Source organism: Orycteropus afer, unplaced genomic scaffold, assembly GCF_000298275.1.
Source record: "Orycteropus afer afer isolate SDZICR_OR568_19922 unplaced genomic scaffold, OryAfe1.0 scaffold00211, whole genome shotgun sequence".
In the NCBI taxonomy this organism is placed as follows: Eukaryota; Metazoa; Chordata; class Mammalia; order Tubulidentata; family Orycteropodidae; genus Orycteropus; species Orycteropus afer.
In genome coordinates, this window is record NW_006921798.1 from 2,921,179 (window position 1) to 2,935,695 (window position 14,517).

At 38.1% G+C, this 14,517-nt stretch overlaps 1 protein-coding gene across 1 annotated transcript in view; it reads right to left on the reverse strand.

Annotated features, from left to right (window-relative positions):
- ARHGEF38 (Rho guanine nucleotide exchange factor 38) overlaps window positions 1–14,517 on the reverse strand; it is a 257,682-nt gene that overhangs the window by 87,605 nt on the left and 155,560 nt on the right. The window contains exon 6 of the mRNA XM_007948295.2: window positions 18–217. Coding sequence (XP_007946486.1) covers window positions 18–217 — 200 coding nt within the window. The remainder of the gene's footprint in view (window positions 1–17; window positions 218–14,517) is intronic.

Consider the following 14,517-nt stretch of genomic DNA (forward strand, 5'->3'; position numbering starts at 1 on the left):
ATCATACCTCTCCTTACCTAAATCTTTCCTCCTTTTAAGTTCATTGATATTTACATTTATGTCTTTCACAGCAGCAAATGCATCCTCCAATGCTCTGTAATCTGGATGAGAAGGAGGGGTAGAATTCCGAAGTTCACACAGTAATAAGGGGTATTTCATCACACGCTGAATTGGTTTGATCATCAAAGAGCCCATGTCCAGTAAGTTTGGTTTGCCTCTATAATAGAGATAAATAATATCAGTTTCATAAATTTTTGTTTTATTAATTCCTTTTCCTTTTTATGATAAATTTTAAAACTCTTTTTCTCATTTTTTTCTCTATTTGTCTAAATAAAATGTCTAAATGAAAGCAAGAGCAAAAGATAACAGAAAGAAACAAAGCTGAGAATTCCTATTATTAAACCAAAGCATAAGAGAAAACCAATTTGATATAAAGGGATTTGAGGAATGATTTTCATCCAGGTTCTACTTACAGTTCTTTATAATAGGCTATATAACAATAGTGGGAAACAATTTCAGAATGTGTTTTTCCATGACAATCAAGGAAAGTGCATTTTGTAAAAAAACAATTTTAATGATTTTTAGTGAGGAAAATAAACTCTTGATGCAAAAATCTAAATAGATGTTAGAATTCTGGGAAGATAGCAGCATAAACAAATAGTTATTCCAGCTCCTGCCTCCCCCCTCAACACACAAATACAACAAGGAAACAGTAATTAGCTTTGAAAGACTTTGAATCAGGGAGCAGAGGAAAGCAGTGAGGAACTGCAGACAGGCAAGAATCAACAAATCAGCAATGAGACATACAGTAAGAAAACTTTCTTCCACTGTCCCTGCCCCTACCCCAACCACGTGGGCTACCAGTTGCTGTGAACTGGGTTAGTGGCCTTAGAAAAAGAGCCTGCTTCCCTAACCATCTGTGGTAGTTAAGGTTATGTGTCAACTTGGTTAGGCCTGGTTTTCAGTGGCTGGGCAGCTGGATGTAGTATTATTCCCTATGATGAGACTGGTAATCAACTCCATGGTAGAATCCACTGTGAACAACTGAGTAGCTGCCTTACGGACGTGGTCTACTCTCAGCGTATAAGAAAAAGCTTTAGGAATGGTCTGTAGCTTTTGGCATGCTTGAATCCTGCACGTAGCAGTCGTTATTCAGTTGCCTGCCATGTTGTCTTCAGATCTTGGGGCTCTTAGTGGACTTGAATCAATGGCCTACAGTGTGGTCTGGTGATATCAGGACTGTGCCTTTTTACTTGTCAACCTTGGTTTGTCAGCCTCAGCATCCAGCAGCTGCCTGAGTGAAGAAAACCTCCAGCTTCAGTGTGTTGGGAGCAAGAGGCAGAGCTGAAGACTAAGGTCGAGAATCTTTCACCCAGCCCCTAGAGCCTGGCACTTTGAACTTGGACTTCTAGCCTCCAAAACTGTAAGAGAATAAACTCCTGTTTGTTAAAGCCATATACCTGTGGTGTTTTCTGTTAGAGCAGTACGAAGTAACCAAAATACCACCACAGCTCTATGCCTTTTCAAAGAGACAAGACCCCAAACTTCTGCCTTAAATTCAACAAGGAAGACTTCCCCAGGGGTCGATCTGGTGCCTGACAGCCCCTCCTCCACCTGGACAGTGTCACCTGCAAACATGCTCCCATAGTCAGCACTCTGCAAGCCTTCCTGCAAACCCCATGGCCTCTGAAACCAAGAGGACCAATTTCCCTGGGGATCAATTAGGATTAGTCTGCCCCCTTGCAGTTGGTGCTGAGGACTACTGACTGAGACTGCTGTGTGTTAGGAAGCAAGAGTCTCAGAGTTTCTACTCATAGCCAACAATCTAGCAGGGGGACTCATTACTATGGGCAGATCTTCTTGGGGATTTGACCAGAGTATGCTCTGGTAGCATGGTGCCTAAGGCACTTGACTGCTAACCAGAAGGCTGGCAGTTCAAACCCACCAGCCACTCCTCGGAAGGAAGGTTGGGCAATCCACTTCTGTAGTGATACCGCCTCAGAAACCCGAAGACGGGTCACTATGAATCGAGTCCGACTCAACAACACATAACAACAAAAACAACATGAAATTCCCTTCCCCACCTCGTAATTATTGGTTGCCAGATTGTTTTAAACTGCTGAAGAAGGCCCCCACAATATAATCTGCTCCCATAGACAACATTCCACCTACCTCCATGTGTGCCCCAAATCCAGGCCTCTGAAACCAACAGGAATGACCTCCTTGTCTGGTCTGCCTTATAGTCAGCACTGAGGATTGCTGACTGAGGGTTCTGTGTGCTAGAAAGTTGGCATCTTGAGTGGAGGATACATTCACAGCCAATATAATATAGGGTAGACTCTCCTAGCAAGCAACAAGGCAGACTTCCCTGGGAATCCATTCAAAATGTGACTACCCTCTCCCCAACCAGTAACTGTTGGCTGCTGGACTGATATGAATTCCTACAGAAGGTTCCCAACAGTGGAATCAGGAAGTGGGTCCTTAAGTGGAGGCTGTTCCCCAACCACCACAGGGCCACTGGGGCTCTGAAATCAACAAGACAGATATCTCAGAGCTATTTCTGGGGAGTGTCAGCTCCTCCTCCTCCTGAAATGGAGAAGAGCCTACTTCTTGTTGTTGCTGTTGTTAGGTGTCATTGAGTTATCTCTGACTCATAGCAACCCCATGCACAGCAGAATGAAACACTGACTGGTTCTGTGCCAGCTCCACCATCGCTGCCATACCTGAGCCCATCATTGTAGCCATTGTGTCCATCCATCTTGTTGAGGGTCTTCCCTTTTTTCATTGACCTTCCACTTTACCAAGCATGGTATCCTTCTCCAAGGAATGGTCTCTTCTTACAAAATGACCAAAGTAGGTGAGATGAAGTCTGGCCATTCTGGCTTTCAAAGAGCATTATGGCTGCACTTCATCCAAGACAGATTTCTTAGTTCTTTTAGCAGTCCATGGTATTTCAACATTCTTTGCCAGCACCACAACTCAAAAGCATCAGCTCTTCATCAGTCTTCCTTATTCATTGTCCAGCTCTTTCATGATATGAGGTGATTAAAAATATGATGGCTTGTGTCAGGCACACCTTAGTCCTTAAGGAGACATCTTTGCTCTTCAGCACTTGAAAGAGGTCTTTTGCAGCTGATTTGTCCAGTGTTATATGTTGTCTGATATCTTGACTGCTGCTTCCATTGGCATCGATTGTAGAACCAAGTAATATGAAGTTTTGACAACTTCAATCTTTTGTCCATTCATCATGATGCTGCTTATTGGCCCAGTGGTGAGGATTTTTGTTTTCTTTAAATTGAGATGCAATCCATACTGCAGTCTTCATTAGTGTTTCAAGTCATTCTCACTTTCAGCAAGCAAAGTTGTGTTGTCAGCATATCGCAGGTTGTTAATGATTCTTCCTCTAACCCTGATGCTATGTTCCTCTTCATATAGTCTAGCTTCTCAGATTATTAGCTCAGCATAGAGATTGAATAAATATGGTGAAAGGATACAACCATGTCACACTCCCTTCTTGATTTTAAACCATGCATTGTCCCCTTGTTCTGTTCAAATGACAGCCTCCTGGTCTATACAGTTTCCTCATGAGTACAATTTAGTGTTCTAGAATTCCCATTCTTCTCAATGTTACCCACAATTTGTTATGATTCACACAATTGAATGCTTTTGCATAGTCAATAAAACACAAGTAAACATCTTTCTGGTATTCTTTGTTTTGATCCAAGATCTATCTGACACCAGCAATGATATTCCTCATTCCATGTCCTCTTCTGTATCTAGCTTGCATTTCTGGAAGTTCTCTGTCAACATACTGCTGTAACCATTTTTGAATTACCTTCAGTAAGATTTTACTTGTGGGCGACATTGAAGATTGATTGTTTGATAATTTCCACATTCTGCGGGATCACCTTTCTTTGGGATGGGTACAAATATGGCATTGGGTCATTGGCATTTTTGAGGGTGTTAACTTTCCTAGTTTCCCCTAGTATTTGTCATTTTTGTTTGTACTACTTTCTGCCAGAAATTCTTAGTAGGAAAGAGCCTTCTGCCTTTGCTTACTATTGCTTCTTCCACTCTATGATACCTCCTTCTCCCTCCCTGGTTAACTGGGGTTTGAAAGTTCCAGATCCTGTTTTTTCAACTTTCAGTCTCTCCCAAACACACCAGAGAACACACTGTAGTCAGTCTGCCCACAAATGGGGAATGGTGGTATTTGGAGTCTAGCTGTGCTCCCCCTGAATGCTAGCTCAGATATAAATAGACCACAAAAAGCAAGGAAGGGAATCTTGAGCAAAACTTGATGGTACCATCCAGCTCCAAAATATGCTGTGTGTGTGTGAATTTTCTGACTGAATACATGGTTGAAGAGACAGAAAATTGAAGAGAGTAATAAACAAAGAAAGGGGACTGCACCCACTGGTGTAGATTGTTTAGTACATGATATCCCACCTAAGTGGCAGTGCCCACCGGACTGACCATAGTGTGTTCTCTGGTGTATTTGGGAGAGACTGAAAATTGAAAAACAAGATCTGGAACTTTCAAATACTAATTAACCAGGGAGAGAGAAAGAAATATAGAGTGGAAGAAGAAACAGCAAGCAAAGGCAGAAGGATCTGCCCAACTAAGAGTTTCTAGCAGAAAGGTACAGGCAAAAATACCAAATACTGGGGAAAACTGAGAAAGTTAACACCCTCAAAAATTCCATGGCCCAACAAAAAATCATAAGGCACACAAAGAAAAATGAAACAATGGGCCATCCAAATGAACATGACAAGGAGAATAAAAGTGCATCTAGGGATGACCAAATAATGGAAAAAAATGTAAGAATATAATACAGCAACATTAAAATTAATTAAAGAGCTAAGTGAAGACACAGAGGGCTAAAAGAAATAAGGAAAATAATGCAAGAACAAAATGAGGATCTAAAAAGAGAGATATTGCAAATAAAAAGGACAATAACGGAAATGAGAACCACAATAAAAGAAATTCACAATAGATTTAATTAGCCAGAAGAAAATAAAAATTATAGATGCTGAAGAGCATCAACAATGGAAGCTCAAGAAGGCTGAACACAATTTAAGAATTTATGAGACAACAACAAAAGACCTAATATATGCATCATGGGAATTCCAGAAAGACTTGAATCAATAAACTCAAGAGGCTCAAAGAACCCCTACCAGGATAAACCCAAGGACATCTACACCAAGATACATCATAGTTGAGTTCTCAAATATTAAAGATAAAGAGAGAATTTTGATAGCAGTGAGAGAGAAGCAAGAAGTCACATACAAAGGATGTCCTAAAAGATTAAGTGCCAATTTCTCCTTAGAAACATTGCAGGCCAGAAGGCAATGAAATGATATATTTAAACTTCTGAAAGAAAAAGCTATCAACCAAGAATATTATACCAACTATCCTTCAACAATGAAAGTGAAATGAATACATTCTCAGAAAAACAGAAGCTGAGAGAGTTCCTATCCCCCAGTCCAATCCTACAAAATAAAATACTAATGGAGTTTTGTAGATGGAAAAGACATTTGATAATAATTTAATGCTATACACAAAAAACAAAGATCTCAAATGAAGGGAAATGCACGGACAAATACAAAGGCCAGTAATGAATTAGTCACACTTAAACATTTTAATATTTTGTCCTTCATGTGTTTTAATAACAAATATATCAAGCACAAAGATAAAATTATGTTACAGGGCACATGAAATTCAAAGATGTAATAATCATAAAAACAACAAAAAGGGGGGGGTATGTAGAGGAAGGGCATAGATATAGAATTTCTTGTATGTTTCTGAAATTAAGTTGGTACCAACTTGCCCAAGAATGTCATAAATACAAGCTTTTAAATTTAATATTCATGGTAACTTACTAGAAAATATATTTAAAAAAAACATACACAAAAGAAAAGGGAACCCAAAAGGCTCACTAAAATAAATCAACAAAACATGAAAGCAAAAAGTACTAAAGGACAAAGAAAAGGAAGGCTTAAGACACACAAAGAATAAATGAATAAATAAAATAACTAATGAACAAAATGGCAGAAGTCACTTCACACAGTAATTACAGTGGATGTAAATGGCCTAAATACTCCAATCAAAAGGCAGTGTGTGACAGAATGGAGAAAAAACAAACAAATGATACAACTATATGCTGTCTACAGTATATACACCTTAAATTCAAGGATAAAAAAAAAATTCCATACAAATAATAACCAAAAGAGAGCTGGAGTGGCAATCTTAATATAAGACAAAGTAGACTTTAAGACAAGATCTGTCAGGAGAGACAAAGATGGACATTATACAGTGATAAAAGTGTCAATTAGCAAGAAGATTTAACAATCATAAATATATATGCACCCAACATCAGGGTACATAAATATATAAAGCAAACACTAATAGAATTGAAGGGAGAAATAAATAGTACTAGGATAATAATAGGAGCTCTGGTAGCGTAGTGCCTAAGGCACTTGATTGCTAACCAGAAGGCTGGAGGTTCAAACCCACCAACCACTCCTCAGAAGGAAGGTTGGGCAATCTACTTCCCTAGTAATACTGTCTCGGAAACTCAAGGAGGGGTTGCTATGAGTTGGGTCCAATTCGATGGCACATATAACAACAGCAACAACATGATAATAATTGGAGATCTCACTACACCACTTTCAATATTGGACAACATATGTAGAAAAGTGTTCAAGGAAACAGAGAATCTGAATGTGGTAGTTATGCTTGTGTGTCAACTTGGCTGGGCCTGGTTGAGTGGCTGGGCAGCTGGTGGTAGTTATTCCCCATGATGAGACTGGTAATCAACTCCATGGTGGAATCTACTATGAGCAGCTGAGTAGCTGCCTTTGGGTATGTGGTCTGCTTCCTGTATATAAGGAGAAGTTTTGAGAATGGTCTCTAGCCTATGACGTGCTTGGACCCTGCATATAGCCGTGTCATTGCTCAGTAGCCTGCTATGCTCTGCTGACCTTGAGACTTACAATGAACTTAAGTTAATGACCTGCTGTGTAGTTTGGTAACATTGGGACTGTGCCTTTTTACTTGTCAACCTTGGGGCTTCTCAGCCTCTGTCTTCTCAGCAGCTTCTGAGTGTCTTCTCAGACAGCTTCTCAGCAGCTGTCTAAGTAAAGAAATGCCTCTAGCTCCAGTGGGCCAGGAGCAGGAGGCAGAGCTGGACCACAAGGTTGAGGGGCTTTCACCCAGCCCCTAGAGCCTGGCACTTTGAACTTGGACTTCAAATCATAAGAATAAACTCCTGTTTGTTAAGGCTATCCCATTTGTGGTATATTCCTGTCAGAGTGGCACTAGGTAACCAGAACACTGAATGACACTGTAAACCAACTAGACTTAACATTTGCTTATAGAATACTCTACCTGAATACAACACAATATGCATTCTACTCCAGTGCAGATGGATAGACCACATTTTAGGTCTCAAAACAAGTCTTGATAAAGGTAAAAAAAATGAAATCATACAAAGTATTTTCTCTAACCATACAGAGTGAAACTAGAAATCAGTAACAGTTAAAGAAAAAAAAAAAAAAAACCTAGAGAATACATAAATCTATGGAAATTAAACAACACACTATTTAAACTACCAATGGCTAAAGCAAGAGATCAAAAGAGAAATAACAAATTTCTTGGAGTCAAATGAAAATGAAAGCACAATGTATAAAAACTTACAGATGCAGCAAAGACAGCAATCAACGGAAACTTCTAGCAATGAATGCCTAAATAAAAACAGAAAAAAGATCTCAAATTCACAGCCTAACTTGAAAACTGCATCAACTAGAAAGAGAAAGGAAAACTAATCCTAAACCCTACCAGAAGAAGGGAAATGACAAAGATACAGAGCCGAAAAAAACAATGAAAAAATTAAAAATAGAAAAATAATATCAATCAAGAATAACAATCAAAAATCAGAAGTTGTTTTTTGAAAAGATCAATAAAATTGACAAACTGTTAACTAGACTAATAAAGAAAAGAAGAGAAAAGTTGCAAATAACCAAACTAAAAAATGAAAGAAGGGATCCTACAACTGATACAATAGAAATAAAGAGAACTATGACAGAATATTGTGAACAACAGAACGGCAACAAACTGACTCAAGAGGAAATAGAAAGTCTCAACAGACCCACAACAAGTGAAGAGATTGAATCAGTGATCAACAACATCTCAGCAAAAGAAAGCCCTGGACAAGGTGGTTCCACTAAGGAATTCTATCAAATATTTAAAGAACTGACATGAACACTGTTTAAACTCTTCCAAAACATAAAGAACAAAGGAATACTCCCTAATACATTCTATGAAGCAAACATAACCCTGACACCCAAACCAGACAAAGACACAACAAGAAAAGAAAAATACAGGCCAAAGTATCTTACAGATATAGATGCAAAAATCCTCAGCAAAATCAAGTGAACAGAATCCAACAGCATGAAAAGAGTCATACACCATGGCCAAGTGGAATTTCTCCAGGCATGTAGGGATGATTCAACATTAGAAAATCAATCAAAGCAATGCACCCCGTTCATAGAACAAAGGAAAAGAAACATGTGATCACCACTGTGGACAGAGAAAAAGCATTTGATAAAATCCAACATCACTTCTTGAAGAAAACACTAAAGAAGATTGGAATAGAAGAGAATTCCACAATATGATTCAAGGCATATATGAAAAGCCAACAACTAACATAATACTTCATAGAGAAATACTGAGAGCTTTCCCTTTGAAATTGAGAACAAGACAAGGGTGCCTGCTCTCACCACTTCTATTCAATATTGTATTAGAAGATTTAGCCAGAGTGATATGACAAGAAAAATAAATAAAAGTTATCCAGATTGGAAAAGAAGTAAAATAATCTCTATTCACAGATGATATGATCCTATATATAAAAAAAAAAAAAAAAATCCCAGAGTCCACAAGAAAACTTCTAGAGCTAATAGAGAAATTAGCAAAGTTGTAGGGTACAAGGTCAACAAACAAAATTAATTGGGTTTCTGTACATATCAGCAATGAGAAATCTAAAAGGGATATCAGGGAAATAATTTCATTTATGATAGCATCTAAGAGAATAAAATACTTACCAGGGCTAGTATAGTGCTACCATACTGCTGCAATGTTCAGCAAAATTTTACTTCCGTGTGATACTAATGATATTGTCTGATACTTTCCACATTCTGTTGGATCACCTTTCTTTGGAATGGGTACAAATGGGGATATATTCCAGTCAATTGGTCAGGTAGCCATCTTCCAAATTATTTGGCATAGAAGAGTAAGTGCTTCCAGTGTGACATCCATTTTCTGAAACATCTCATTGGATATTCCTTCAATTCTTGGAGCCTTGTTTTTTTTGCAATTCCTTCAGTGCTGCTTGAACTTCTTCTTTCAGTCCCACTATTTGTTGATCATTTGCCACCTCCTGAGATAGGTGAACACTGACCAGTTCTGTTTTGTACAGTAACTCTGTATTCCTTCCATCTTCTTTTGACATTTCCTGCATCATTCAATATATTGCCCATAGAATCTTTCAATATTGCAACTCGAGGCTTAATTTTTTTTCCTCAGTTCTTTCAGCTTGAGAAATGCCGAACATGTTCTTCCCTTTGGGTTTTCTAACTCCTGCTCTTTGCACATTTCATTATAGTAATTGGCTTTGTCTTCTCAAGCTGCTCTTTCAAATCTTCTGTTCAGCTCTTTTATCATGTCATTTCTTCCATTTGCTTTAGCTACTCTCCATTCAAGAGCAAGTTTCAGAGTTTCTTCTGACATTCATTTTGATCTTTTCTTCCTTTCCTGTCTTTTTAATGACATTTTGCTCTCTTCATGTATAATGTTCTCTGTCTCCCCCTCTCTCTCTTTAAGTGCATTTTATTGAAATATAATTTATATACAGTGAAATACACAAAACTAAAGTGACATGGGTCAATGCATTTTTTTTTTGTCAGTGTTCCCTCCCCTCCTCTCCTACCCCTGGCAACCAACAAAGAAAGCCTCCTTCCACATATAAACCCTTCCTTGATTCTCCACAATAACCAACTAATATTATGTTTTTCATTCTGTGATTGACTTATGTCACTCAGCATAATGTCCTCCAAGTTCATCCATATTATGCAGTGTTTTGCAGACTCTACATTATTCTTTAGTGCTGCATAGCATTCCATTGTGTGTATGTACCATCGTTTGGTCATCCACTCTTCTGCTATAAATCTTAGAGATAAGTCCCTTGCCAGATATGTAATTATCAGTAAATATGAATTTGTTGCTGTCATTTTTGTTATGTGCTTTTTCTGTGGTGTCGACTTCTTTGTTCCATATAATTTTCAATGCTGAGCTTGTTTTGCTTATGAATTGTGTTATCACTTTCTGGTCCTCTTTTTTGATGTCTCTGGTTCCCTGTTTACAATCTTGTAGTCTTATTTACTTTGGATACTTCCATAGCTAGATTGGTTTCTGGGTTCTATCATCATATGTGTTAATGGTCAGTTGTTGTTGGCTGTTGTTGCTTCTCTGTCCAAAGGACTCCCTTTGGCATCTCTTGTAAGGATGGTCTGCTTTTAACAAATTCCCTTAATTTCTGCTTATCTAGAAATGTCCTAATTTCACCATCATATGTGAGGGAAAATTTTTCTGGGTACATATTCTTGGTTGGAAATTTTTCTCTTTCTGAGTTTTATATATACAATCCCATTGTCTTCTCACCTGCATGGTTTCTGTCGAGAAATCCAAGCTTAGTTTTATTGGTTGCCCCTTGTAGGTAACTTTTTGTTTTTCCTATGCTGCTCTCATGATTCTTTCTTTGTCTCTGGTTTTGGTAAGTTTGATGATGATATGTCTGGGTGATTTTCTTTTGAGGTCTGTCCTGTTTGGGGTTTGTTGGACTTCCTGAATGGATATATTTTCATCTTTCATCACACCCAGAAAATTCTCTTCCAACAAATCTTCAACAATTTTCTCTGTGGTTTAATTGGTCTCTTCCTGTTTTAGAATTCCAGTTACATATAGGTTATTCCTTTTGATGGTATCTCTCATGAACCTTAGGCTTTCTTCATTTTGTTTTGATCTTTTTTCTGATTTTTCCCTTTCCAAAGAAGTGTTCAGATATTTGCCTTCCATCTCACTAATTCTGTCTTCTATTGATTCAATTCTGCTCCTTTGCTCATTCAATATCTTATCTATTTCTGAAAATTTAGTATTAATCTTTTGGATTTCCGTGTGTAGATTTTGTATTATTTCTAATATTTCATTTATTTTGTCATTTTGTTCTTGTATTGTCTTTTGAAATTGTCTAGGGTGTTCTCTGTGTTCTCCTTGATCTATCTCTCAATTCATTGAAGATACCTAAATATAATTCTTTTGAATTCCTTATCAGGGTGTTCCAATGCTGCATCTTCCTCAGGGATGTATATTGTGTCTATACCTTGGTCCCTTGTTTCTCCTTCTTTATCTTGCTTCTTTGTGTGGACTGTGATACTCTGCTGTCTCCAAGGCATTTTTGTGTTTATATTTAATTGGTGATTGTATGTTGGAATGACTGGCCCACAATTTTCATTTTCTTTGTTTTGTTTATATGTTATCTACACAAGCAGGGTACTGTGCTCCTCTACTCACTAGTTGACAGCACTCATACACTCACCACCTGTCTCCTTCCCTGTTGTCAGCCTCTCATATGTTCCTGCTGATCTTGGCAAACAAAGCCTATTTTTAGGTCCCTGTAATCTGAATGAGAATGCTATCACTTTAAAATCCAAAATGGTTGCCACTTGTAAAGATTCAAAATGGCTGTGCCCTTGATCACTTTAAATATCCAAAATGACCACCACTTATAAACATTCAAAATGGCTATGCCCTTGGTCACTTTAAATATCCAAAATGGCTGACATGTGTGAAGAATCAAAATGGCTGCACCTTCCGGATGGCAGAAAGTCAACAGCTTAGGTTGTTTCCCTACTTGCTGTTTCCCTTCCTAGTCATAGGCCACCAGCGCAATCATCCTTGCAGCCCTCGGTGACCAGGGCTGATCTTTTTTAGGTCAATTCTCAGGTCCCAACATCACTTGGAAATATTCAGGCTGTTGGTCTCATCAGAATAGCTAACAACCCACAGCTCCAACCATCTCTGTACTCACTGTTTTCATTCAGGTTTTTCCATTAGTTGGTGCCTAATCCACTTCTATGTAGTTCCTTTCAAAGCCCAGGGTTCCAGGATTATCTTCTGTTTCTCTGTCAACTGGTTTTTCTTTTCTTTGTTGAAGAGGGTCTGTGTCACTTGTCTGCCTATTCCTCCATCTTACTGGAGGTCCCCTATAATGTTTTCTTAATGTCACCACACAATTCATCTGGTTTTTGGTTGTTGGTGTTCAATGCATCAAGTCTATACCTCAGAGGGTCTCTAAATTCAGGTGGGATATAATCAAGGTCATATATTAGCACTCATGGACTTCTTTTAATTTTCTTCAGTTTCAACTTGAACTTGGATATAAGCAAGTTCCATAGTCAGCTCCTGGCCTTGTTTTCACTGATGATATTGATCTTCTCCACTGCCTCTTTGCACAGCTGCAGTGGATCTGATGCCTGTGTATGTATTTCATCTGATGAGGTCCATGTGCATAGCGATCATTTATATTGAAAAAGGTTCCTGGAATTAAAAAATCATTTGTCACTCAAAATTCTATGATGTCATCTCTGACATCATTTCTATCACCAAGACCATATTTTCCAGCTACTGGTGATTCATCTTTGTTTCCAACTTTTGCATTCCAAGTCCAGTGATAATCAATACATCTTGAGGGCTTGTTTGGTCAATTTCAGACTGCAGATATTGGTAAAAATCTTAAATTTCCTCATCTCTGGCTTTTGTGGTTGGTGTGTAAATTTAAATAATAGTAGTATTAACTGGTATTTCTTGTAGGCATATGAATATTATCTTATCACTGACAGTACTGTACTTCAGGATAGATCTTGAAACATTCTTTTTGACAATGAATGTGACACCATTCCTTTTCAATTTGTCATTCTCAGCATAGTAGATCATATGATTGTCTGATCAAAATGACCAAAACCAATCTATTTCAGCTTACTAATGCCTAGGCTATCAATTTTTATGCATTCCATTTCATTTTTGACATCCTCCAATTTTGCTAAATTTGTACTTTGTATATTCCATCTTCCAATTATTAATGGATGTTTGCAGCTGTTTATTCCCATTGTGAGTCATGCTCTGTCAGCAAATGGAAGTTCCAAAAACTTTACTCTATCCACATCATTAAGGTCAACTCTTTGAGGAGTCAACTCTTTACCAGTCATATTTTGAATGCCTTCTGACCTAAGAGGCTCATCTTCTGGCCCTACATCAATGTTTCAGGACTATTTATAAAGTTTTCCAGCAATAGATCAGACAATGTTTCACTGTAGCAATGTACATAAATACAATCTTGTACATAAATACAAGGTTTTCACTGGCCAATTCTCTGAAGAGTAGATGGCCCCTTCCTTCTTCCTAGTCTGTCTTAGTCTGGAAGCTCCACTAAAACCTGTCCATCATGGGTGACGTTACTGGTATTTGAAATACCAGTGGCATAGCGTCTAGCCTCATAGTAACATGCAAGCCACCATAGTATGAAAAACTGACAGAGGAGTGGTGGCATGTATCTGATAAGAGTCTAATAACAAAAATATATATAAAACTTTGAAAACTTAATAACAAAAAGACAACACAATCACAAAATGGGCAAAGGAGTTAAATAGACATTTCACTAAAGAGAATGGTCACCAAACACATGAAAAGATCAGAGAGATGCAAATCAAAACCACAGTGAGATACAATTCCACTCACAGTAAGATGACTAAGAGAAAATAAATAAATAAATAAATGGCAAATGTTGGCAAGGATATGGGAAAATTGGAATCCTTTTCTACTACTGATAGCAGTGCAAAATGGTACCGCTATTGTGGAAAGCTGTGATGGTTCCTAAAAAAAAAACTAACAATAGAACTACCATACAGCTCAGAATTCCACCCCTAGATATATCCAAAAGTCTTGAAAGCAGAGACTCAAAAAGGGACTTGTATGGCAGAGACAAGATGTCATCCTGCTAACACACTTTGCCAAATCCCTCTACAACAGAGACCCAGAAAAACTGAGTGAAATACATAAAAATGTTGAAAGTGAAACTCTGAACATCAAATGAGAATATAAAGAATTAGACTGAGTGGTGATTGGAAAGGCCCATGGAGCAAGACAGTGACCAGGAAGAGTGAAGATGACAGAAATCAATGAAATATGACAATATTGAGGCATATCATGTATGAGTGAAGAGAAACTAACTTCCCAGAGTCCACCATACAATAGACACATAATCAGAACAGATCTGGAGGGAATCAAAGTGAGCAGAATACATGCTAGATCTGGGAAGGGAAATAGGCCAGATTTCCAGTGGCACAGGTAACCACAGAATGAGGAGGGAGCCAGAAAAGCATAATGAAACAACTTCTTGCTAGTAAA